The sequence below is a fragment of the Cebidichthys violaceus genome, unplaced genomic scaffold (genome assembly GCF_023349555.1).
Source record: "Cebidichthys violaceus isolate CVI_PGR_0920_01 unplaced genomic scaffold, fCebVio1.0.p SCAF_52, whole genome shotgun sequence".
NCBI lineage: Eukaryota > Metazoa > Chordata > Actinopteri > Perciformes > Stichaeidae > Cebidichthys > Cebidichthys violaceus.
Window position 1 is genome coordinate 783,905 of NW_027176728.1, and position 25,112 is coordinate 809,016.

General features: G+C 45.0%; 4 protein-coding genes across 7 annotated transcripts in view; 1 reads left to right on the forward strand and 3 right to left on the reverse strand.

Moving 5' to 3' along the window:
* Nucleotides 1–5,199, reverse strand: LOC137888178 (serine/threonine-protein phosphatase 4 catalytic subunit B). Its single transcript, XM_068731503.1, has 9 exons — nucleotides 4,933–5,199; nucleotides 3,994–4,278; nucleotides 3,779–3,830; nucleotides 3,633–3,683; nucleotides 2,433–2,534; nucleotides 2,146–2,319; nucleotides 1,931–2,057; nucleotides 1,399–1,588; nucleotides 1–1,215 (listed from the first exon to the last, which is right to left on the reverse strand). Exons 2-9 carry the CDS (start codon nucleotides 4,101–4,103, stop codon nucleotides 1,086–1,088), a joined length of 936 nt encoding a protein of 311 aa, XP_068587604.1. The 5' UTR covers nucleotides 4,104–4,278; nucleotides 4,933–5,199; the 3' UTR covers nucleotides 1–1,085.
* A 1,165-nt stretch (nucleotides 5,200–6,364) lies between these two features.
* On the reverse strand, nucleotides 6,365–16,347 carry LOC137888186 (battenin-like). Of its 2 annotated transcripts, none has more exons than XM_068731517.1 (15): nucleotides 16,025–16,347; nucleotides 15,890–15,926; nucleotides 15,026–15,122; nucleotides 14,804–14,887; nucleotides 14,121–14,200; nucleotides 13,228–13,313; nucleotides 12,220–12,292; nucleotides 11,427–11,570; nucleotides 11,146–11,285; nucleotides 10,435–10,487; nucleotides 10,287–10,355; nucleotides 10,148–10,203; nucleotides 9,972–10,065; nucleotides 9,367–9,507; nucleotides 6,365–8,128 (listed from the first exon to the last, which is right to left on the reverse strand). In XM_068731517.1, the coding sequence occupies exons 1-15, from the start codon at nucleotides 16,077–16,079 to the stop codon at nucleotides 8,012–8,014; spliced, it is 1,326 nt and encodes a 441-aa protein (XP_068587618.1). In that variant the 5' UTR covers nucleotides 16,080–16,347; the 3' UTR covers nucleotides 6,365–8,011. The 2 variants fall into 2 exon arrangements, with proteins under 2 accessions (XP_068587618.1, XP_068587617.1); XM_068731516.1 differs by having other exon boundaries at nucleotides 10,435–10,490.
* Nucleotides 16,348–17,377: 1,030 nt separating this feature from the next.
* On the forward strand, nucleotides 17,378–21,138 carry LOC137888184 (tryptase-2-like). The gene is made up of 5 exons (XM_068731514.1): nucleotides 17,378–17,460; nucleotides 17,982–18,153; nucleotides 19,711–19,991; nucleotides 20,487–20,626; nucleotides 20,817–21,138. The coding sequence occupies exons 1-5, from the start codon at nucleotides 17,409–17,411 to the stop codon at nucleotides 20,988–20,990; spliced, it is 819 nt and encodes a 272-aa protein (XP_068587615.1). The 5' UTR covers nucleotides 17,378–17,408; the 3' UTR covers nucleotides 20,991–21,138.
* Nucleotides 21,139–21,910: 772 nt separating this feature from the next.
* dus1l (dihydrouridine synthase 1-like (S. cerevisiae)) overlaps nucleotides 21,911–25,112 on the reverse strand; it is an 8,522-nt gene continuing 5,320 nt past the window's right edge. For all 3 annotated transcript variants that reach the window (XM_068731512.1, XM_068731513.1, XM_068731511.1), the window contains exons 9-14: nucleotides 24,758–24,854; nucleotides 24,167–24,255; nucleotides 23,861–24,030; nucleotides 23,722–23,759; nucleotides 23,432–23,507; nucleotides 21,911–23,028 (exon numbers count right to left, since the gene is read on the reverse strand). In XM_068731512.1, coding sequence (XP_068587613.1) covers nucleotides 22,625–23,028; nucleotides 23,432–23,507; nucleotides 23,722–23,759; nucleotides 23,861–24,030; nucleotides 24,167–24,255; nucleotides 24,758–24,854 — 874 coding nt within the window. In that variant the 3' untranslated portion in view covers nucleotides 21,911–22,624. The remainder of the gene's footprint in view (nucleotides 23,029–23,431; nucleotides 23,508–23,721; nucleotides 23,760–23,860; nucleotides 24,031–24,166; nucleotides 24,256–24,757; nucleotides 24,855–25,112) is intronic.

A 25,112-nucleotide genomic window follows, 5' to 3' on the forward strand; every position in this document is an offset into this window, starting at 1 on the left:
ATTGATACAAAAACTTTATTCTCACAATATCAAAATTGACAGACCTACAGTGATTTGTAGATTAAAAGGAATTAAGAGAGAAAACGATGATGAGTATAGTGACTCCTGTCGGCCGGTCGCTGAGCAGCAGCGCTGCGTGTGTTAAATAATGACGCACATAACTGTTAAACAGAAACATAAGAGCAAAAGATGTGGGGGAATAACGTCATCTTGCATTTAATCCTGGCAGCAACAATTATACAAAAATCAAAAAAAGAAAAGAAAATGTATGCATTGAAGGAATTCCTCGAGAGACACGTTTGCCAATTTCAACCAGCTGTGTGTGTGTGTGTGTGTGTGTGTGTGTGTGTGTGTGAGAGATCACAGTTCCGGGTCGCCGTTCACCCCCCCCCCCCCCCAACACACACACACACACACACACACACACACACACACACACACACACACACACACACACACACACACACACACACACACACACACACACACACACACACACACACACACACACACACACACATTACCCAGAGGCTGGAGGAAAATCAGCAAACGTTTCCCTTTAAATGATACAATTGTTTAACTTCCTACATCTGCAAATATTTAAAAACGAAGAGAAAAAATAAAAACTCTTTCCAGATACTTCTAAAAACTAAATGACGATGTTTGTCATGGGGAAAAAAAAAAAAAAAAACACTACCAGAGTGGTGAAGCTCAGGTCGGGGGGGGGGTCGTATCTACAGCGGGCGGAAGGAGAAATGAAAGAGGAGGCCGAGGGGAGAAAGGAAGCGACGGAGGAGAAGTGACAGCGGTCATGAGACCCAGCATCCACCCTTCACAGTGACTGCTCCGTCAGCCTCCAGGCAGCGCGGCACAAACACAGCTCTCCCACAGCTGAAGCCACATGCGGCTTCACAAGAGAAGGGAGGAGGGGGGGAGGAGGGGGTTTGTTTGGCAGTTTTTTGTTGTTTTTGTCTAACTGCTCTGAGTTCAGTCCGACAGGATGATGGAGGAGGGCGGCTGGTGTGAAATGGTACCGGAGGGGCTGGTTGTTTCCGGCGCATCGCGGCGGTCCGCTCGGAGAGACTTCACAGGAAATAGTCGGCTACTGGCTTCTTGGAGGGGATGCCTCTGGTCTCCTGCGGCGCCGCCTCGAATATGATGAACTCCCGCTGTAGATGCTCGTCCAGCTCCAAGATGGCCGCCACGTTGCCGCACCTGATTGTCCGGAGAGAGAGAGAGAGAGAGAGAGAGAGAGAGAGAGAGAGAGAGAGAGAGAGAGAGAGAGAGAGAGAGAGAGAGAGAGAGAGAGAGAGAGAGAGAGAGAGAGACAACGTGGTTAAGACACTCACATAATTTGTGAATAACAGGGACCATGTGAGTTTTGCTGCGTCCACATACCTGTAGCAGTAGTTGGGCGCCGACCACACGGTGAGCACCGTCTCGTTGAAGTGCCACTTGTAGCCCTCCATGACCAGCTGGTGCGCTCGACAGATCATGTGGATGTCGTTGGCGGCGTTGAACTGCGCCACCACGTCGCTGCCGAACAGGTAGCCGGCGCCTCTGGGACTCACCCCCCACCCTGTGGTGTCTGAGGGCGGAGAGAAGAGCGGTCAGGTGAAGATCGGCTGCTGAGGACGCGGTTACACACTGCGAGATGGGAGCATCGGGATCCGATCAGCCAGACCACATGCCGAGGTGGGCCCGGCTCCGCATTGAGATCTCAGCGAGGTGTGGACAGCGTGTTGGCACAATCCAGACAATTTATAGAGCGTCGGTGTTACATCGTCTTCTGGGGATGGAGCCAGCTGAGACCCGAGCCGGCCTCAAGAGCAGTTTTTGGCACTTGAGCTTCATGTCTCTTGCTGCTTGATAAAAACCAAACATTCCCAACAATTCAGCGTTTAAAAGGCTTGACAGGATGCCTGCATACCTTCAGGGTCTGACCACAGGAGGTCACACATGGGCCCGTCATGGGGAACTTCCTGTTTTCTGTCAATGGTCCGGATCTGGTCCAGTGTCTGGATGGAGGGAGACAGGCCGCCGTGCACACAGAAGATCTGAGGGACAAAAGGGGGGCCATCAGAGTCGTAACACCGCCACGGAAACAGTTCCTGCATCCAAGTTCAAAGGGAAAGGTTCTCTCACCTTGCCGTCGATGATGGCGGAGAGGGACAGGTAGTCGAATATCTCCGTGCAGTACCTCCAGACCGTGACCGAGCCGTACTTGCGGAGGCACTCGTCGTAGAAGCCGTAGACCTGGGTGATTTGCCGGGACTCGTGGTTCCCCCGGATCAAGGTTATCCTGTCCGGGTAGCGCACCTGTGGAGCAAAAAGGGAGGAGCGCAAGGCGTGACTCCACTTCTCGAAAAACCTCAAGAAACCTCTTCTCCAAAAAACACATTTGCGAGAAACAAAATGCATGTCAAGTGTACCTTAAGAGCTAGGAGAAGCAGGAAGGTCTCCACACTGTAGAAGCCTCTGTCCACAAAGTCGCCCATGAAGAGGTAATTTGTCTCTGGGACGTCGCCACCCACCTGTCACGCGAGGAATCAAGACCAGGTGGTTAAACAGTGTTGATGTATGTTTGAGACCCACCATCAGATGTGGGCATTCTCACCAAAGCCTCCCTTTTCCACTCAGCAGAATATGATTTGGATGCAGCAGATATTTCAACATCAAACAGGCGGAACAACACCTCTGAAGTACTCAATGGGCCGTCATAATTAACCTCAGCTGTAAATATGTCCGCCTGAATGTTGCTCGTTTGCATTAAAATGTTTTTTTTAACCCACAGACAACCAAAACCCTCCGGCAGGATGGAAAGCATGTTTTCTTTAAACAAATAGTCAAAACGACACGTTTCATCAGTCAGAAGCTGTAAAAACGGTCAGTCAGATTTTCCTTTTTCCGACAGTCCTTGAACACATCATGTGTGACAAACGCTTCAGAAACTAAGCTTAGAATAGTGACCAGATCCTGAAAAAAACTTTCGATCCAACTAGGAAGACACGATTGACTCGGCTGAGACCAACAGTCACGTGACAAATTCCAGGAAACTTTGACTGCAGTGTGCTGAGCACAGCACTGAGGAGAGGCTGTAAAAATGCGAATAGCTCAATATATATATATAGCATGTGAAACTGCTTGGAGTTCAGAGGGTTAAAGAGCGCTTGCGTGTTTTGCAGGACATTGGATGACACACAATTATCAGATTGCGATCATTATAATAGTATCATGATGAGCAAGCAGCTGATCATTCTTTATGACAGCCGTTAATACTTTTTCCAGAGCGAGGACGGATTTTTGTGAGCTATCGCACTGAGAATAAAGGCATCAAGAATAAAAACTACACCGTACAACAGGGAGGCTCCTTAGTACAAACCAAGACGGAAAACTTTATTATTCCTTTCAAACTCGACAAAGGCAAGGCAGACCAATTCCACTCCTTCCCTTTCACAATAAAAGCCCTAGACATAACTGTCAGAGGGAACTCAAATTCACCAAGAGCGTTTTGCTAAAAGGAAACAATAATAAAGTTTCCATCTCAGACCGCTAGACGCTGTTCTGGGTCAACTGATTCATAAGTGTAAAGGCCTCAAGTCTGCAGTGAGTAAAAGGAAACAGAAACTTACTCTAAACAGCTCCTTCAAGTCATAGAACTGACCATGTATATCACCACACACCTATGAGGGAGAAAAACAAACCAATATGAAAACACATTTAATCGACTTTGAGTTCAATCCTAAGCAAACAAGAGCCAAAAGAAAACGTTACTGACCGTGACAGGAGAGTCTACTCTCTGAACATTGCTTTCTTCCACCAAAATCTCTCTGAAAACACACACAAGTAGAAATAAGATACGTCAACTTCCTGTTTGTAAGATTAGCATGTGGTAAATACTGGATACAATGAATATCTAGTATGCTTATAGGACGCAGCTTAATTCATCTAGCAGGAGTCAAAAGGTCGGATGAAACACTAATAAAACATTACCTAGCTTTGGCACACAGTGCTTTGACTTCGTTTTCTTTAATGAGCTCACAGCGTCTGAGCTGCTCTATCTGTCGGTCCAGGTCGCTGATGTCCCCCATTGTGACACACATAGGGAGAGCTGCTCACACACTACGGTCACACACACACACACGCCGGGGTCAGTCCAAGAACCGGCTCTCTCCGGGCAACGGAGCGGACAGCCACAACACACTCCTTCCTCGGAAAAAGTCAGGGCCCTTTAACACCCGCACGTCCGCCTCTTGCTGGAAGGTTCAGAATAAGAAACTGAAAAAAGAGGGAGAGAAAAAAAGGCGAACAAATTCAACAACAGGCTAAACAATGCAACTTCATTCACTTTAGCGGAGAAGCAGGTTCAGCTAACGTTTGCTAACCTAACTACTTGTTAACTTGAACTTGAGTTGCTAACTAAACGTTACGGTTATATTATTCATAACAATGGGACATTGACGTTGCGTTTTATTGAACGTCACACTGAACAATGCACCGGAGGAAACTGACGTTATTCGTCCAGGAATGTGAGGCCTATGGGCGTAGCGAGCTAACCGTTAGCACGTTAGCTTACACCGCTGCTAACGACGTCAGTGAACAACTGATCTTTTGATAACTTAGCCAACCATTTTGATTGGGAATTTGTCCCAATGGTTAACGCTAATGTCTACCAACGTTGTGCCGGGAAAAACGCACACGTTTGGCGCGTTGGTGAATTTAATTGACGCATTCGGCTTGGCTGCCGAAATGCTGTACGTTAGCTCGCTAACCACGGCTGTCGGGGCACTAGACGGCGTCAACACTGGCTAGCACTGGCTAGCGCTTCTCGGCTAATGTGGCGAGCTAGCTAGCTAGCTAACGCTAGCAACACACATCACAACGGATCTCACAACGCCGCTAATTCGACGGAACCGGAGTAGGCGTACATACTGTTACGTGAATGATATCAGAACGGCGGCAAGCAAAACATCTATGTGTTTCATTCCAGGGAATTGATCCACCGGCTCCTCTTCTTCCCCCCCGGTAACTATCGTCTTTGCCGGTTCACTCCTGCCGTGCTCATGAACACGGACGACTTGACTGTAACTTCCGGTGTAGGGCACGCGCACTGCTCGGCGCAGCCTGGGTAGAGTGCGTGGAGAGGACGGTCCACGGTTCAATGCAATGAAGCGTGAATGAAGATATTAGGAAGCTTGGGAATGCACGATAAAACAAACGGTGAATTAAAGTCCCCCTCCAGTCAACAATGTATTTTACAATCGTCACGTCACTTTAGTGTTTGGCCTTTACTTTGTGAATGATGCATGCGCAGATCAGATCACAGCCAGCAGGAAACCTGTGACGTAGAAGCTGAAGAGACGGGATTTCTCAGTGAAGTAGGAGACATCTTGTGTCTTGCTGTTAAACATATTGTTAGATACTGTATTTGTCTATATTATATATGAGAAGCAATATATGTCATTTTAACAATTTTATTGAAAGGAAATGTACCTTTTGTTGTGGAAAAATAACACCAGACAGAAATGATTATTCAAAGCAGAGTATTTATTTATTTTTTTAAATATGTAAGCATTTCTAAAGCGGCTCTTTAAAGTTTATTTGTCGCTGCACAACCACATAATTCCCCAAATGTAGCTCAACTATTAGTATAATTATATGTAAGCTTGAGCTGAAGAGATCAATCAAAAGAACATTGTCAGCAATTTTGATAATTGATTAATCGTTTACATAAAATACCCAAATTGTCCTGGTTTCAGCCTCTTACTTGCGAGGATCTTCCGCTTTTGTGATAAAAAAAAACCCGGAATATTTTGGGGTTTTGGACGGTTGTTTGGACATAATGAGCAACATGACGTCACATTTGGTTTTATAGAATTATAACTGACGTTTTTTCACTATTTCCTGAACAAACAGCGAGTTGATTAATCGAGAAAATAATCAGCAGGTTCTTTGTCAATGACAAAAGTCGTTAGTTGCAGTCCTAATGGCTTTGAATGAAACCCTTGGTATAATAATCCAAAGGTAGTGTCTCGCTAACAGATGGTCCAACATTATCATTATCATTATCATTTCAAATGACCAGAAGCAATAACCACACTCACATTCACAGCATCCTACTGGCTAACTGAATAATGAGAAAAACCACATTTTGGAATTGCACTTGCAAATTTATTTACATTTTGTATTTTACATGATAAGCAACCATTTTCTGTCCAATTGTTAAGCCTTTGATTCACACTTAAAATATTTTAAAAAAAATTGAAAAAGCACAGGCTTAAAAACCCAATCAGTAAGCTGCAACTAAGTTCAACAGCAGCAGCGTAACACAACATGTTCAGTAGGAATGTGCACATGTTTAATCTGTGTGTGTGTGTGTGTGTGTGTGTGTGTGTGTGTGTGTGTGTGTGTGTGTGTGTGTGTGTGTGTGTGTGTGTGTGTGTGTATGTATGTACAAAGTGCATCATTGCAAAACATGTTCTGGGGATGTTAACAAGCTCATGGAGTTCCGTGAAAATAAAAAAGCTCTTCCAATACATCGACTCCATAGTCATACAAACCCAAATGTGATTATCTAATACGCACAAGAAGAACTTACATGTCCGTCAGCGAATCTGGAATGTTGACTTAAAGGGCCGGCGTCAGTCAAATTATTGGAAAAGAGTTTGGGCAAAATATGCCCATCTCATCCAGAAACTATCAAATCATGAATCTCAAATGTACCGTCATCGTATAACATAGTAATAATGAATGTTACATGTGATGTGGGACTGGCCAGATGTGAAACACCTCTGGTCTAGAGTTACTGTCTGAACCTGTGCTCCTAGTTTACCGCGTGTTCTCCTTCTAAATCATGATGCAGGAGGTGACACTGAGGAATCTCACTAGACTTCTACTTTTAGTGTCTGACAGCTGCCGAACACGTGGGAGTATGAAGGAGGTGGGGTTTTTTTGGTTGAGTGTGTGTTGGGTCGTCTTACCCATGTGAGGAAGGGAGGAGGGGTTATTCTAAAGAGCCCTCTGTCGGGCAGCCGATGGTTCTAATAATATACTTATATGCTTATGATCCATGTCCAGTGTTACAGATGGATGTTAATGCTAATGATTATAGGGTTATCCTCAATCTAACCACCAACCGGGATTGAGAAATACAAATTGCATCACAAAAAAATGAACCCTACCGTCGACTGCTGCGACGCCCTTCCACCCACTTCATTTACATGTAAAAGAATTATCGTTGACGCAGCTCTAGAGACTGTGCTGTTTTCTAGAGTGTTACAGTTAATAAAATATAAAATGCTAATCCAAGGACCCGTTAAACAACAGTACCGGTGACTGAGGAGCAAAACAACACTAACAGCTGTCAGTCAGCAATAAGAAGAACACACAAAGGAACGATGAAACCACTTCATCTTCTAACCTCTGGATCTGCTCCGTCCAGAGAGGGGTCATGGGGTCATGGGGTCAGTCATGTGGCTGTCGACAGTCAGCACTCTTTGGTTGATTAAATATGAAACTCGTCTCGTCGTCGTCACACACGCGTTGTTGTGTTAAGTGTCACGAGGTCATATTGCGTAAACATCGTCATAAATAATAAGTAAAGGTCAGTAAAATGACTGTTATCTTGCAGGAATATGTTGAAGTATTCTCTTCAAACTATGTGAGAAAGATACGTTAGGTGGTATTTTTTTTTTTTTTAAAGATAATGTTGCAAATATTCTGATGATTAAATAAACAGTCAGTTGCACTGAGATTAGAATGGTTCCACGTTTCCTCATCTCGTGGACGTAAACCGGACGTTGACCTGTTATTTCAGTTTTATAGACTCTTAGATGCAGTTTGTGCAAACGAGCAAACTCCAAACCCACGGGTCGGTTAAGGACACTTTTAGCGTGCCTTCCTGTTGAAAACTACTCCTGCTTTTTTCACGTAGGAGTAAAGTCTCTACCGGTAAATAGAACACGCCCACGTTCCGGCCCGTTCGCCCTGCTGGGCGGCGTGTGGGCCGAGGTCACAGGGAGCAGAAGTATCTGTGGACGGGGAACGCGGTGAGCCCGGCCAAAGCTATGCCCAGACTGTCTCCTACGCTGGCGGCGGCCATGGCGAACTCCCTGTGTCTGTCTCCGGTCTGCGGGGGACAAAAGACAGACGTCAGGACGAGTCCAGAAGCCGACAGCAAAGACAAACTTTACTTGTAATGTTATCAAATTAAGAGAAATGCTCTGCACTTCCTTGTTTTATGAATGACGTGGTACACGAGTTGAAGCAGCGGTGCTGTGTGTGTGTGTGTGTGTGTGTGTGTGTGTGTGTGTGTGTGTGTGTGTGTGTGTCCAATCAGAGGTGGTCATCCCTGCAAACCCCACCCTGAAGGTTCCCTCCCCAGACTCAACCAGGGACTTTTTGGGGGTTAAAATGTCCCCAGAACCGACTTTTGACTGTGGACAGTGAGTTCTTAAAAGGTTCCTGGTCCTTGGGGACACTTCCTGTGTAAACAGATTTATGTCCCCACAACGTTGCACGCACAGACGTGCGCACACGCACGCACACGCACGCACGCACACACACACACACACACACACACACACACACACACACACCTTTTTTTGGATTGCACCTTTCATACATAAAATGCTGCTTAAATTGAGTTACAGTTTGGCATTAAAAACAGAAATGTGTAAAAAATACGTTCATAAAAATAGAAAAAAAGATCCAATAAAAAGGAGAAATAAAAGCAATAAAAATGCTCGTAGAAAAAGACATAAACATAGTGCATAAACTAGACGCCTGTCGACATAAGTAGGCCCCGAGTTGTTTTTTTAGAAATGTCAACAGAGCTCTCATATCTAACGGCGCTGACCCGGGTGTTCCAGAGTCACGGAACTCGTTTTGTGTGCTACGTTAGTAACAGATGCAGTAAGAGCATCAGAGGACTGTTGTTGGCTGATAAGGAGTTAAAACGTCCAGAATGTAAGAAGGTTCTGTATCATTAAGAGCTTCATGTGTGAGTAAGAAGGCCTTGAAAGAGAAGGGGAGCCAGTGCAACAGGAGTCATGTGCTCTCTCTTTTCCTTTCCTTAAACTTCTGGCGGCAGAGTGTTTGAACTAGCTGAAGTTTTTTTTGACAGCGACTGTCAGCTGTGTCCGATCCCTTCCACTGTGCCGTATCTTTTGAATGCTATGAAGCTCACATCAGTGAGTCAACACCTCCTGCAGATGTTTCTGACTTGAAACGATAAAAGTAACGGCTATGTAGAAGCAGTTGGGGGGGAAAGAAAAGAGACAAGTTACGCCTGGAAGTGTTACGTTTGCATTAACAGCTGCTTTCATCGACACGTGGAGACCCTGAAAGACAGAAAGTGGACCTGACCTCCAAGCTGATGAAGTAGAAGGTGTTGACGTACGCAGCTCCGCCCAGCAGGCCCTCGTAGAGGACGATAACGAACACCAGCCAGACGCTGGGCAGGAACTGGAAACGCACCGCGAACAGGAGCAGCACCGCGTTCACCACCTGCGAGAGGGACGGGGCAGAACGGAGAGCCTGGTGACCGACGTCTTTCATACAAAACGTGTTGCACCTCATGGCGAGCGATCTGAAATGTGTTTGCGATTTGGCTATTTTCCTGTTAACATGGGCCGTGTTTGAGAGGATGCCATTGAGGCATTTTTTTTTAGAAAAACAAGATGGCGGCAGCTGAAGGGGAACTTTCTGTTGATGTCGCTCTTGTGTCAGCATTAAACAAACTGGATGTTATATTTGCGCTAAAAGAAGAACAATCAGACGCCCTTACATGGACAGCATGTCATCTCCCCGTCTCTGGGTCTTTCAATCTAATCAAAGCTCCGTTGGATCATGTGACTGATCATGTGACACCACAGGTGGACTTAACGTCTTTTAATTTCTGGATCAGAGTCTGAGAAAAAGCGTATCGTCTTGTGTTTCACCAAAACATGTCTTTGTACTTCACGTCTCACCTGAAGCACAGAGAGAGCCCACAGATTCCTGATCTTCACGCAGCACAGCGACGACCGAGACACCAACACACCAACTTGGTACAGCGTCTGGTACCTGAGACACGATCAACGAGTCAGTTTGACCTCCACGTCCTTAAGACAACCTTCAGAGCGACATTCTAGTGAGGACAACTGACCAGCGATACTGCTCCGCATGGGACAGAAAGAGTTTGGGAAAGTACAGGAGCTCCATCTGGGAGAGGAAACGTCGACATGTTCAATGTTATCACGAGATCTTCTGTATGTCTGACAACGCGCAGCGAGATGAAAGCTCACCAGGCCCTGGTTGATGAAGTACTCAGCGAAGTAGACCAGTCCCAGGGGGACCACGAACCTCAGCAGGCCCTGCTCACAGGAACCAGGTGAAGGAAAAGTACAACCAGGCAAATAGTCAAGAGGAACAGAGGACGGCTTTTAAACTTACTTTGATGACATGAAGTTTCTCTGTGAAGGCGAGCGGTCCGGTGGTCCTGTCCTCTGCTGCGTTGAAGGGGAGAACAGGTCAGCTGGACTTACAATACATTCACAGTCAGATTCAATGCTACGCCATCAAATCTGATGTGTTAAAGATAAAATGACACACTGAGTTTGAATAGAAGACACATTGTTTTTAATGTTAAGATACTCTTTTAGAAATGTTTACTGTCATAACTTTAACTGTCTTTAAAGGTTTAGAGGAAGTTTTTTTCTACACGGTGAGCACATAGAATGGAAGCGCGGGGGGGGGGGGGGGGGGGGGGGGGGGAGTGCTAATCTAGCAGTATCAAAGCTATCTGTATTAATTACACACTGAGTTTGAAGTGTAAACATCTGTGTTGGAGTGCTGCACAGAGCGGATAACATCTGTGTGTCCAAACAAACCCAGATAAACCTGTTGGGGCCTTTGAGGTATCAGAGCTCACATCTGACCACGTGATGGAAAGACTCATTTAAAGAAGAAGAGCACACGCCTTCATCGCTATCTGATTGCAGCGATGCCCTCCAACGTGTTGCTCAACTGCAGCTAACGCAACACAACAACATAGGTCGCTGTGTTTCTAGACTCTTTTATTCTCACTGGGTTCCTTCAATGTGTTTTCTTTATGTCAGATGAGTGTGGATCAGACTGCGTTTCCATCGTTTCGCCTCGATGTACCTGCCGGTGACTTCTCCTCGCCCTCGTCCTCCGACCCGTCCATCAGCGCCCGTCTGTCCTCTGAGCCCACAGCCGTGGACTCCGTCTCCCTGACGCTCCACTGAGGCAACGAAGGCGGGACAACCAGCAGGAGGAAATAGCTGGAGGTGGTGTTGTTGGGATAAGCACAAGACAAAGTAAATACAAACTTTCATCCTAAACTGAGATGAAATGGGAGCATATCTGACCTCACATCGTAGATGCTCATCGGCTCTCTTATCTTTGCGGCTCCGCGCGCTCACCTGAGCAACATGGCGACCGGCACCACCAGCATGATGAGAAGCGTGACCTGGGGCGACAGGCCGGCTTGGGTGAGGACCGAGTAGAGGAGGGCTCCGGCCACTCCGGCGCCGCCGGTGCCTGAGCCCCAGTATCCCAGCACGTCCCTGAAGGGGGGGGGTGTTAGTGGATAGTTAGGAAGTGTCTTCAATAAGGCCGGTACGTTACAGAAGGCAGGCCGATCCAGTGGAGAGACCGTCTCAAAAGCCTCTGCCGTCAAGGGTCCTCTGAGGAAGCTCTGACGTCAGGGATTTCACACTCAAGTGTCAAAAATAACCCAAATTCATTCACACGATTCTGAAATCAAGGACGTCAGATAGGAATATTAACAAATTAAAACACTCATGGCAAGTCAAAATTATAGGAATTTAAGTGATATTTGACTTTTTTTTAATTTTGACTTTAAAAGTTATCATTTTAATTTGCTATGCCGTACTTTTAATAATCTAAGTATCACATGTTTTTATGATTTAACAGTGAACATTTAAGTCATTTTCAAAATACTCCAATCCATACCAATGAAAGCACGAACACAATTCATTTACATTTGCTGTAATTTAAATAACGTGTTTAAAAACATACTGCCTGTCTTTGACATGTTCTCAGATATTAAAGGTTTTATTATTAAACAGCTCATAATTATTATCGTGATAATAGAATGCAGTCCTGTGTGAAGTCCTACAGCTGGAGCCAGACTACTGAACCTCACACTGGAGGTTCTTCTGTTGAGGGGAGCAGGATGGCTCAAGTGTTTACCTGCTGAAGTAGACGGTGAGAGAGAGGAAGGACAGCTCTCCCAGTCCAGCGCCGACACTGGCGAAGATCACGCCTAGAAAACACAGCAGGAGAGCAGGGAGGACAGACGCCGGTGAACGACTCGTCGCTTCGTCCGACAAGAGAAGAAGAACCACATCTAGACCCGAGTGTCTTCGACCCGTGGCTCACTTCCATGGCTCTAGAGTATCAGTTACTCTAGTTCCACAAGAAGAAAACGGTCCATTGAAGGCGGACGCGCTCACACACTTAAAAATTTGCTCCGCTGACTCAGCGGTTTACGGACTACTTATTCACTTCTACCTTGTATGTAGTTAGTGGAATTGTTTACTCCATCGCAAATTGAGATTTCGGACGCTTCATCAGTCGTCGGCATTTTTGCATCATCACTGCTCGGCTGTCATTTGTGCTCACATGGTGCACAGAGAGTCGGAGCAACAGGGGGTTGTAAACAGGGGCCCTCAGGGGCCCTCAGGGGCCCTCAGGGGCCCTCAGGGGCCTCCTGTGCTCCTTCTTCCACAAAGGCAGCTCCAGTTTAGACAAAAACAGAAATTCTTATGGACGAGGAATCACAGCAGCGGTTGGTCCGTGTTGCTACTTTGCATTGTGGTCCTCGACCAAGTATGTGTGTGTGTGTGTGTGTGTGTGTGTGTGTGTGTGTGTGTGTGTGTGTGTGTGTACACACACACACACACACACACACACACACACTCTAGCGGTCCATAAAGCTGACCTCAAACATCAGCTCACGGATCAGTCCTAGGGTGGGGATGATAAACTTCTAGCAGCCGGTCACGAGAACACGATCACGCTCATAATTCTGCAGAATAAACCGCAGCTGCAACCGTTCAGATAAGAGGACAGGAAATGAAAGTGAGCAAATGTTAAGATGCGTCTAATCCGTCATCAGAATGCTTCACGGTTCCACCGCCGATAAGAGATCAACATAATAAGAGCTCTGAGAAAAAGAAGAAGAAGAGGAAGCTTCACCTAGGATGCTCATCCACACGGCCGAGGAGAAGGACACCAGGAGGAAGCTGATTGCTGCCATGATGGCGCAGAACAACACTCGGAACCTGGAGAAACAGGGATTTAAAGAAGCACGTTCACAACGCAGCACAACACTCGTGTGGTGCTCAAACGTAACAGGGCCGTGCTTTGATTTGGAAGGTATTATTATTGCTCTGTTTGGTTTCCACATCACATCTTCTTACAGAGCAGTGGAAAAAAAACACACAAAATACATATTCAGGTCTTTATTGCACTACTTTGCGTCTGTAGATTTCTCCTGAATTCACCCAAAAGTTATCAGTAGATAACGATCCATTTGCATATTTAAACATTTCAGAAAACTTGTAATAAAGTTTCACGGTGATATCTATTAGTTATGTGTTCACTCTCTTCACCTGTAGTTGTCTTCAACGTGTCATCAAAAAGCAGGAAACAAAGTGTTTGAAACGCTGAAGGCTGGATACACAGAGCTAAATACAACAGGTTCTGTCACACGTGTATTTGACTGATGCTCGTTTTTGCTCAGTTTTGGCACAAGGCGCACTTTGATCCTGGCTCATTTCACGTTCAAAACACAATTGTTACGCACCGTTTATTATTTCTTAAGAGCGCCCCCCAAAAATGTGTAAATGCCACATTTTGGGTTTTTTCAGTAAAAGTAGTTTGAAGACAACGGGTGAACCAGGGGAACATTTTTCTGGAATATGTTCTGAACGGGCCTTCATTCATTTGGCCACTATTTGAAAACGTACAAAAAGTGAGATGAGGCACTAAAAGTGACCTCCGCATTGAAACCGAATGCTTCTGTGTAACACTGAATGATGGGACGACTGTCGGATGTGTCAAATGTGGAATGTTGTTGGTTTCCTTACCCATAAGGCAGCTTGTGGATCACAAAGGGAGCCGACAGCTTGATGAAGAGCGTCGGGAGGATGTCGGCTAACAGCACAGCCTGAGGAGAGAAGGTGAGGCCCTCTTTGAAAGCAGTGTTGACATGTCAAACACAAACTACGATCCCGTGTGTTCTGTGTTCACGCCTCACGGTGTCATTTAGCCTCAGAACACTGGGGGATTCTGCCGCACTGGCAGCTGAGGAGACTTTCCACTCCGGTACTTTCACTTCTAGTTTGACATATTAGCTTCAGTTCCCGTTTCCTCGCTTCAGAAAGGAGCGTATTTAAAGAGGAACTACTCCCCGGGGTTTTGGCTAAAGCGCCTCTACCCTGGAAATCCAAAGGACATGAACTAACCATCGACCACGGCGGCGCCGGCGGAGCGCCTGAGACACGCCCGGTCACGTCTAATGCGTCTGCGATTGGCTAGAACTCGTAGAATTCAAATACTTTGCACTAAAATGTCAAGATTTGGACCCGAACAACACGACTAAATAGCGTTGCTCTACAGTGAGAGAAAGTAGTTCCTGGTTTTAGCTAAAGGACAGTCTCTCCACTGCTAAACGACGGCTGAAACGTTGCCAAAATACAGCCAATTAATTCCCCGTGAACATACAGACTGGTGAAGCTCGCTCCCCGTTGTGTAGTGAGTATCCATTTACCGCAGTGGAGACAGGATTGCAGTCATAGCGGCTACCGTTGCTACTGTTCACACCTTGGAGTTCCACGGCGGAGGTGGCTGTAGTCTATATATACACACACACACACACACATGTAGGGAAAGGAAAAGAGTGATTCACTTTCTTCTCGCGTTCTTATATTTTAGCTTCATGCCATTAGCAAGAAGAAGAGACAAAACATGAATATAAAATGGGCCTTCTTACAGTTGATGTGCCGTTTTTGGACTCTTGTTTTTGGAGGATGTCGTGGGCGGCGCTCAGCATGACCACGTACGCAAAGTTGTTGCACAATCCAAGGAGCCTGGGGGGGGAGGGGGGGGGGGGTAATAATCAGAAGAGCAGGTGAGATAATTCAGGGTCAGCAGCAATAACTAAGCCACTGGCTCAGTGGTTTCTCTGTGAGAAGGATGCCAATGGCACACGGCACACCTCTTAATGCGTCAGTGATTAATGTTGTCTTTACAAGATGTTCTCCTACATAAAAAAAGTCATTCAGATTAGAGAGTAAATTACAAATATACATGTACGCACGGCTTCAATGTCGACGTTTGATAATGGACTGTTTTACTGACTCATTGGAATATGATACCCTGCTCTGATATTGATTTAGAAGAGGTACACTAAAGTTATTACTTAAGCGTAGTGTGGATTGGGAGCTTTTGCTACATACAGCACTAACTAGACGTTCACCAGATTGCAATAAGTATTAAATATGTTGCCTCCTCGAGTGGACGATGACCTGAAAATAGTTTGTAACTCATTTGTTTAGGTTATCAGGAGCCTTTCATTGCTTCGCATCAAACACAAAGTTTCCTTCTGCTCGAATGTGAGCGCGTAACGTTACTGATGCTAACAGGAAGCTGTGGGCTCCATTTAAGTTTAGCTAAGTAAACACTCGTTTACATATGTCACCTTGTGCAACGCAACACCTTCAGCATAACGTTAGCTGTAAAGTTGAATAGTTCACTTTAATAATCTTTGTCTCAATAAACGTCGGTGTTTTTTTTCTTCTTTTTTTTTTGGTTCTTGAAATAAAACGAACACTTTAAGCTCCTTTAAAACACTCACCAAAATCCACTCCGGTTGCGCCATTGTGTGCAAGTACCTACAACCAACAGATAAACAACACCTTCAGCGACTCTTACAACAACTGCGTTTGTAGTTTGATGTTTGTCAGTCGAGGGAAACCAACCGCTGACCCACCGTCAGTGTCAGGCCGTTGAACGGGCTCTGCGCTGACGCTGGCCGTCTGCTCCATGTTTACACAGCAGCGCACGAGACAACGAACCGCACTACGTGACCGTTGCCGGGCTAACGTTGGTAGCGGACTAACGTTGGTAGCGGGCTAACGTTGGTAGCGGGCTAACGTTGGTAGCGGGCTAACGTTGGTAGCGGGCTAACGTTGGTACCGGGCTAACGTCGGTACCGGGCTAACGTCGTGGAGTCAACCAGCTGTGTGTTTTCTCCGCTGCAGCCACGGACTGTACAGAAGTAGCTGACATCTTTCACTGAACTTTAACGTCGTACGTCGCACCAAAAACGCGGTGTTTCATAAAAATAAGTTCCCGCTGAAACAAAACCCACCGTCAAACGGTCCCACTCGGTGACGCTATTTAGGATACACATTTAACCGGTTGCTTTTACGTTTATTAGCGCGTTACAGTATTTTGTAATATCAAAAATACATTACTTTAAAATATGTTTTTAGTTATTAATTACTTGTGGATTTTAAGGCAGCACTTATTGTATGTAATGATGCAATTATGACTTGAATTTATATTAAAACCTGCTTGTAAATGACTCATTTGACAGTGAATGCTTTATAACACACTGTACGGATTTATTCACGAGTGTTATCATACAGATGTTATACTGAATTATCACGTTTTCATTATTTATGGACCCTCATGGGCGCTTCATATGCTTTGTATGAGGAGTTGTATTTGTTGATATATATATATTTGTAATTAACAGTGAAAATGTATGTAGCAAAATGAATCAGAGCTTTCAAATGTGCCCATATTTATATTTATATTTCAACTACTTCCTAGCACATTGAGTGTTTGTACGCTGCTCATAAATGTTGAATTGGGAAGGTTCACATAAAGTGTTACGCAACGACCTACAGGACTTTAAGAAAAACAGTGTGAGCAGCAGGAAGACAAAATATGAGTATGAATACAATGATAATGATATTCTTGTATCATCATTGGGGTCAGGACAGATGGGCAATACATACAGTACTCTATGTTCATACGTCGTACTTTACATTCATATACTTTGCATTAAACTAAGCATCGATGCATCAAAAGCATCCAAACTGGTCACTGCTTACTCAACCGCATCAATGTATGAATCAATAAATCTGAGATGCATTTTAAATTAAAAGTAATAATATGTCTCTCTGAAATGATGCGCCTTACACGGTGGAAATACTCAATCAAACTATCGGTATCTGACTTCACAGTACTTGAGTACAAGTACTTGTGCACGTGTGGTCTTGAGATGAGAAGGTTGGCTGATCGTGCTGATAAGAACGTGATAAAGCTGCAGCCTGCAGAGACCCCGCTTCACTCCGCCGGCAGCCATGGCCTTCGGTGCACTTCTCGCTGTGCTGGTGCTGATCCACAACACTGGAGGTGAGAGAGACTAACGTGACGATGTCATTGGGTGGTGAGGTTGGTGTGTGAGACGAGGCATAGAACATGTGCGTTTTTTTATGGCTAAAACCAGCTCAGTACTTATAAATGATTTGTATGATATTGATAGTTTAAAGGACTAGTCTGGCTCTGTCCATTTAAAACATGAACTCACAGAGAGCATCCGTTGTTTGGAGCTTTATTGCAAATTCACAGATTTCTGCGTCTTTATTCATTAATTAACAGTCGACACTTTGTTTCTGAAAACATTGTCCGGAGGGCGGATTCAACGGGAGGCAACAAGAGACAAACTCTCGGGCAGACATGCCTAAAATAAGCGATATGACATAATCATAAGCTACAATGGTTTTAACCTGCCCACTAATTACGCATTAGATCTCGTTTGTTGATCAGTGGAATAGTGTGAAACCAATTGACCGGTCCGTGTCTCACGTCTTCTTTACGTTAAATCTCACGTTTCGTGATTTTGTCTCGTGGTTTCATTATTGCTTTTCTTTTAGGTTTGCTTGGGGCCGAGGTGTGGAGCTCCATCATCGGGGGGCAGAATGCTCAGAGGAACGGCTGGCCGTGGATGGCCCACCTGAACATATCTGATGGTGTCAACAGGTGGCGCTGCGGCGGCACCATCGTCGCCCGTCAGTGGGTGCTGACTGCTGCAAGCTGCTGGGAAACGTAAGTGTGTGTGTGTGTGTGTGTGTGTGTGTGTGTGTGTGTGTGTGTGTGTGTGTGTGTCGGTTTTTGCACGTGAGCTTTGTAGCAACTCGTAATGAAATAACTGTGCATATGTAATTATAGAAATGTAATTATCAGCACATAATGTAAGAAAACCATGAGCGCATAAGGTAATAACAGTTTTGCGTTATAATGAGAACACTAAGTAAAGACATTGTTGAATAGTGTAATAAATGCAGGTATAGTGTGTTACTTTTTCTTTGTTTGTAGTATGGGTAATGGGAATAAATACGGGTTTCCAAAAGCATATTTACTCTGAAGCCAATGTTTATTTTGTAGCGTGTTCGACAAGATTTTACAACCAGAAACACAAGAAAGAAATTGTTTTTGCAAGGATCAACTTGGTTTATAATTCCCATAGTTGCAGTTTTATATGTTATTATAAGTTACTGTTATTATAAGGGTCACTGTTTGTTTTCAGTAAAGTGGAAAAATAACATTAAATCTATTCAAGAACAACACAAAACACAACGTACTTGACTTTACTTAAAGACAACAATGACCACTTAGAGTAATATATAATCATATAATAATGTATTATAACAATGGGAACTATAATACTCGATAATACATTAAGCTACTTGACCTTATAAGTCAATATAAATTGCTCTACAGTGTGTCATGATTATAGTTATTAAGCATTATGAATATCTATGAGCGCTTGCAACAGTGCTATAAGTAGCATTATAGACACGGGCGTCATAGAAAGTGCTCCCCGAGTGTTTCCCCATGTAGCATGAATCCATGCCCTCATCCATCTCAACCCAAACAAGCTGCTCCACACAGAAGGCGAGGCCACTGAGCTGTACTACAACACAATGTTACGACCCAGAACCCGACCCAAACAAGCAGAATACAAGAATACCCAACGCCGCTGGAAAGTCAAACTCAGTGAACGCTAGTTCTTTATGTTACAATGTTGGCATTCGAGGTTCAAAACCTTCTTTTCCCACTTGTCATGCAAAACTAGAAGGGTTTCTATTGTTTCAGGAGGAAGAAGGAACTTATATATATATATATATATATACTTATATATATATATATATATATATATATATATATATATCAATAAATACAATATATAATAAATACATTCTATATATAATAATAAATACATTATATATATATATATAATAATAAATACATTATGTATATATATATAATAATAAATACATTATATATATATAACAATAAATACAATATATAATAAATACATTATATATATATAATAATAAATACATTATGTATATATATAATAATAAATACATTATATATATATTACACTATGAGCTGAATTTATTACATTATTAAAAAAAATGGTTTATGATGTAATCATTTTCTCTTAATGTATTAACTTATATTACACGCTAAACTGATATAACGTTGTAAGCTTGTGTTTATTTAAATGCGCTGATAGGTCATCCTTCAACATCTCCTGTAGTAGTGAGAGCGTTACAGGCACCTCGGTGCATCAAATGTGTGTGTTTGTGTCGGCAGAAATCCTCCGCCTAACCTGCCCAAATCAATGATTTGGGTCGGCTCGTACGAGCTGCAAAAGGCGTCCGTCGATTACATGGGCGTGTCCTTTTTCATGAAACACCCGGGCTACCGGGCCCTGAGCGGCGGCGGCTACGTCAACGACCTCGCTCTGGTAAAGCTGAAGAAACCGGTGACGCTTTCATCCCAGGTCAAGACAGTGAGGCTGCCCAGAGGCGACCACGCCTTCGGTTCAACGTCCGAATGCTGGATCACCGGCTGGGGGTACACCGGCAGAAACAGTGAGTTCTGCACACGAAGCAGCTTATAAAAGGTGGACACACACTGTACGAGGACCAGTGAATACAAACACACCCTGCAGATCAGTGTGACACAAACGGGCTTCTAAAACGAATTTAGAAATACTGAGCTCATCATGAGTTGGAAAAAAAACATTTGTTTTAATTTAAATGTTGAGACATGATGAGACGTCTCCGGTAATCAACTGCTTAACTTAAATAATTATAGTATAATAAGTTCAAATAAAAAATATGAATGCAAGCTTGATAAAAAAAGAAAAAGAAGCACTTGACACGTTATTGAGCTTTAGAGGCACAGACTGAGCTTCGTAAAAATAATTTAAAGAAAAGTATTTGTATTATTATCATTAATATTATCTCCCTCACTCTCCTACAAGTTTTGCACAATTTTGTCCTGCTCCGCACTTATTCTCACTGTATAAGTGTGTGTGTGTGTGTGTGTGTGTGTGTGTGTGTGTGTGTTTTGTATCTACGCAGCTCCACTGCCGAGTCCGGAAATCCTTCAGCAGCTGAAGGTTTCCATCATCCCTCACAGTGACTGTAAGGCCAAGACTCCTGAGCTGACTGCGGACATGCTGTGTGCGGGAGACATGGCGGGAAAGAAGGGCGCCTGCAAAGTGAGTTCTACTATTGAAGTCAACTGTGTGACGGGGGGGGGTCGGAGCCCTAAAGGAGCTCCACCACAACCAGCAACAGCAAAATGATACTTATACATTGATGACTCAGTAATCACAATCTAATAATGCATAAATAATATGTATGTGCTGTTGGCATAGTTCCACACATTTGTTCTTTGTGCTTCCAAAGGGGGACTACGGCGGCCCGCTGGTGTGTCACACTGCCGCCGGCTACGTGCAGGTGGGCATCATGAGCTACGGCGACTGTGGTCTCCCGGACCACCCTGGCGTCTACACCAAAGTGTCCAACTATGTGAGCTACATCAACGACTACATCAAAAACGGCGAGGAAGCCTCCGCCTGAGACGTACACCTCCAAGAAAGCTGAAGAGCCGCTTTACTCTTTTATCGCTCCGCCCCCCGAGTTACACTCTCAGTCCCCGTTGTCCCTTTATTACAGCTGACATGCACTCGGGTTTCTTCATCTTTGCATTAAAGCTTTAAAGCATCAATTGTGTCACGACTGAGAATTATTGTTGACGAAACCCACGTGAGGTGAATTCACGCTGCATTTCATCCCGACTTTAGACGAGAGTTAAACCCGAACCATCGCTTCATGAGACGGATGATTGTTATAGAGTATCTTTGGTATGTGTGAGGAGTATTCATTACCTCTTCAATGAACCCGTGCGTCATCTATGCTAATCGCGCGCACGCACTTAGCTAGTGCTAACCGGTAGCCTTCACAGAACACAGCCTCGCACGTAAACTCAAATTCATGTTGGCTCAGCGATGCCAAGTTTTGACGGTTTGGTGTCTTGAGAGCTGCACGAGCTGTGGCTGTGATTGACAGCTGCCCTAAAGACTCCTCGCCTCCGATTGGTTGTTTTCCTTCCGGCCTGGTGGATTCTTGCAAATACCATTAGGAGCGCTACAAAAAAAATTCAGATATCTCATGTGATACTGTCAGGATATAGTGACAGTTTGAGTGATTTTAATAAAAGGTTAGCAACTGCAGTTTTAAAGGCTCTGAAAATAGTTCCTTCCTGTTTTTTTCTGCGCCTCTTTCGCTGGTTTAAGGTAGGCGGGTCTAACCCGACAAACCGTAATGTCACCAACAGCCGCGCACCAATCAGGATCATCAACGTTAGATCACACCTGCGCTTGTCCCGATGAAGCAGATCAGCTGAGTTTCGTTAGTTTAGTTAATAACGCCTGAAGACGATTTTCTCACCAACGTTGTGACATTAAATATTGAAAACAAAAAAAAAGTCAGAGGAACACTTCTAGTTTTCAGGGTGCTTTAAGTGAGATGAGAGGCTAGCTTAGCACAAAGACTAGAGTCACATTAGAACAGCTATCCTCCATTAAAGCAAAGAAAATGTCTTGTTAGCAAGTAAGCTAGTGAACAAATGTCTTTTGATAGAGCTAGGCTAGCTTCTAGTATCTGTGCTAAGCTAGGCTAAACACCTACAGAAATCACTTTGATATACAAAGGAGAAGACAAACAGTGCATGCACGAGTACACAGGTAGCACCTTTAAATAGACCGGGTAGTCACTGAGCAATACCTTGATCTCCACTTTGTGTTTTCAAGTTCATCTCTGGATAGGCAGCGGTACTTCTCATCTTAAAAAGGCACATACACGTCAACGCACTGCAGGCAAACTTTACTTCACCCAGAATCTTTTTTTAAAAAGGTTAACTAATGAGCAGAAAATGCAAACAATTAACTTTGGAACGCCTCGTAAAATCTTTGTCTTCAAAATAAAAGATGTCAGAATTAAAGTCTCCCAAACTGTCCCATCAGAAAAGAAATCCCAAACTAATCCACATCACATAAAAGCGTTTTTGTTACTTTATGGTTTTGGTCTGCTGATCAGGGTCCATCAGAGTCTCTTCCATACCGAGGTTGCTTAGCAGCTCTTCAAAACGACCTGAAAGCGGCTTATAGGCTCATGTGACAGACGAGTGTGTGTGGAGACGGCCTCAGTCCCGCTCATAGTGGCAGCTGTGTCTCGGACTGCAGCTGCAGCTCTGTACTTGGATCTGAGGGGGGCTGAGGAGAGCTGCTGCTGCTCTCCGTCTCTGTCGCACAGCCCTCCTTCCTTGCGTCCTCCTTCCTTTCGCCCTCCTTTCTCTCATCCTCCTTCCTCGCGTCCTCCTTCCCGCCCTCCTTCCTCTCGTTCTCCTTCCTCTCGTTCTCCTTCCTCTCGTCCTCCTTCCTCCCGTTCTCCTTCCTCTCGTCTTCCTTCCTCTCGTCCTCCTTCCTCCCGCCCTCCTTCCTCTCGTCCTCCTTCCTCCCGTCCTCCTTCCTCCCGTCCTCCTTCCTCTCGTCCTCCTTCCTCCCGTCCTCCTCAGCTTTCTGCTTCTCTGCTCTGGTTTTGAACTTCAACCCGTGGCCTGTCAAACGAAGGTTGGGTTATTTCCATTGAACAAAGCTGAATACGTCTTTTGTTTTTGCACTGGTCTGAACCACAGACTGTAAATAAAGATGGACGACATGACGAACTCGAAGAATGCAGAAAGAAAACTGAAGACAGCGTTGGAGGCGGGGCCCTGTAAAATTGCTGTTTTTCCAATAGAGTCTGGTAGGTTTGAGGAGAGCGTCGTAATTGTCTGTTCTGTACGTTTATAAATCATATTTTTTAAATAGGCCTGTGTGTATTTCCTAGCCTCTGTCGGACACGGAAGGACCCGACCTACAAAAGGACGCGTCCGTGACTTTGAGAAACAAGCTAAACTAATATATAATAACAGATATAATTGTGATTCGCACTCATGTGTCATCTGTGCATGTACTGACTTGGGCAGTCGGCCACCTCCCTGAAGGCCTTCTTCTTACAGCAGCCTCGACACAGGCTGAAGACACATTTGTTTCCCTGCGGAGCAAAACAAACCGTATCAGCTGCTGGAGATCAAACCGACGCTCCGGATCACAACCTCTTTGATACGAACACACACACACACACACACACACACACACACACACACACACACACACACACACACACACACACACACACACACACACACACACACACACACACACACACACACACACACACACACACACACACACACACACACACTGACCTTTGGGTTCCCACACTGCTCACACTTGATGTACTTGGCTGTGGGCGGGGGGGAGAAGAGGGACACTGTTTGTAAGTATTCTACTTGTTTCAAAGAGGGACTGGTTCAGTCTGAGGGGAACGCGGCGGGTCGGACTCACGCTTGTGCTCGGGACAGAAGTTCTTGTGGGGGTTTCGGGATCTCTTCTTCTGCTTGTTTTTGGAGAGCGTGTCGGCCGTCGCGTCCGAGTCCTCCAGCGCCCTCTTCTGACACACCGCCTTCTTCACCTCTGGGCCCTGGCTGTTGCCGTTGGCGACTGGCTCCTTTGGCCTGTGTGGAACAGGAAGATTAGAAAAAAACTCACGATTCTTCCTCACATGTAGAACCTTTTGTTTTGAGTCTACAGATGTATGATGACTGTATGAAAGTAAAAAAAGATCAAAAACAACAGAAGACGGAGACTCACGCTGGTCTGACATACGGCTGACAGATCCAGTGGGGGAACGGCAGGCCGCCCTCCGTCTCCCCCGCGTCCTTTCCTCTGGCGATCTCCTCCTGCACAGACACACATACGGTACAGCTACCGGTTCACCAATTCTCCATCACCCTGGCACTATGTATACGTTTTGTATTTTTTGCGTCTTTGCAAAATGTCCAGGCTTTAGGAAATCTAGCGCATGACGGGAGCCTTTGGCCAATCACAGGTCATTTCAGAGAGAAGGCGTTCCTATTGGCCGCTGCAGGTGCGTGTTCTGATGTTACTGGAGGCGTTATTTATGTCAGACGAGGCAGATAATACAGTACGACTCCTCTTATTGTGGAGAAATGTTGGGGGTGTTTTCACCTCTTCTCTCTCTCTCTCCACATACTACTGCTGTCCGTCCACCACAGAGTACGGACCAATATCTGGGTTTCAGAAAGACAGCCATGTGCAATGGGGATTATTCAGAGCAGCTCACAGTCTACCTGTTCCTCCTCTTTCTCCCTCCGCTGAGAATTAAGCTACAGAACGACAGAAAACACCGTCTCCGGTTTAAACTCTGCCGTGTCCGGTTACCTGGCAGCGCAGCCTCAGCTGTTTGCTGACACCGGCCAAACCCTCGATGGTCTTCACCTTGGCCAGCTCCTCCCTCAGGTCCTGGTGGATCTGTAGCCTGAGCGCACACACACACACACACACACACACACACACACACACACACACACACACACACACACACACACACACACACACACACACACACACACACACACACACACACACACACACACACACACACACAGTCACAAACATCTCTCAATGAAAATGGATCAGAAATGTTAGATGTGTCAGAATACAGTCCAGACACTACATGGCCAAAAGTCAGTGAACACCCACAGTAGTTAAAGAGTGCTGCAGGCTTGAGTCCAGA

Coding starts and splice junctions, on each gene's coding strand:
- LOC137888178 (XM_068731503.1), bottom strand. CDS start 4,103: ATGTGTGTCACAATGGGGGACATCAGCGACCTGGACCGACAGATAGAG. Junction 3,684..3,778: donor GAGTAGACTCTCCTGTCACG/GTCAGTAACGTT, acceptor TCTCCCTCATAG/GTGTGTGGTGATATACATGG. Junction 1,589..1,930: donor CCTGTGGTCAGACCCTGAAG/GTATGCAGGCAT, acceptor CTCCGCCCTCAG/ACACCACAGGGTGGGGGGTG.
- LOC137888186 (XM_068731516.1), bottom strand. CDS start 16,079: ATGGAGCAGACGGCCAGCGTCAGCGCAGAGCCCGTTCAACGGCCTGAC. Junction 14,888..15,025: donor CCAAAAACGGCACATCAACT/GTAAGAAGGCCC, acceptor GTGTATATATAG/ACTACAGCCACCTCCGCCGT. Junction 14,201..14,803: donor GCAATCCTGTCTCCACTGCG/GTAAATGGATAC, acceptor TTCTCTCCTCAG/GCTGTGCTGTTAGCCGACAT.
- LOC137888184 (XM_068731514.1), top strand. CDS start 17,409: ATGGCCTTCGGTGCACTTCTCGCTGTGCTGGTGCTGATCCACAACACT. Junction 19,992..20,486: donor GGGGTACACCGGCAGAAACA/GTGAGTTCTGCA, acceptor GTATCTACGCAG/CTCCACTGCCGAGTCCGGAA. Junction 20,627..20,816: donor GAAAGAAGGGCGCCTGCAAA/GTGAGTTCTACT, acceptor GTGCTTCCAAAG/GGGGACTACGGCGGCCCGCT.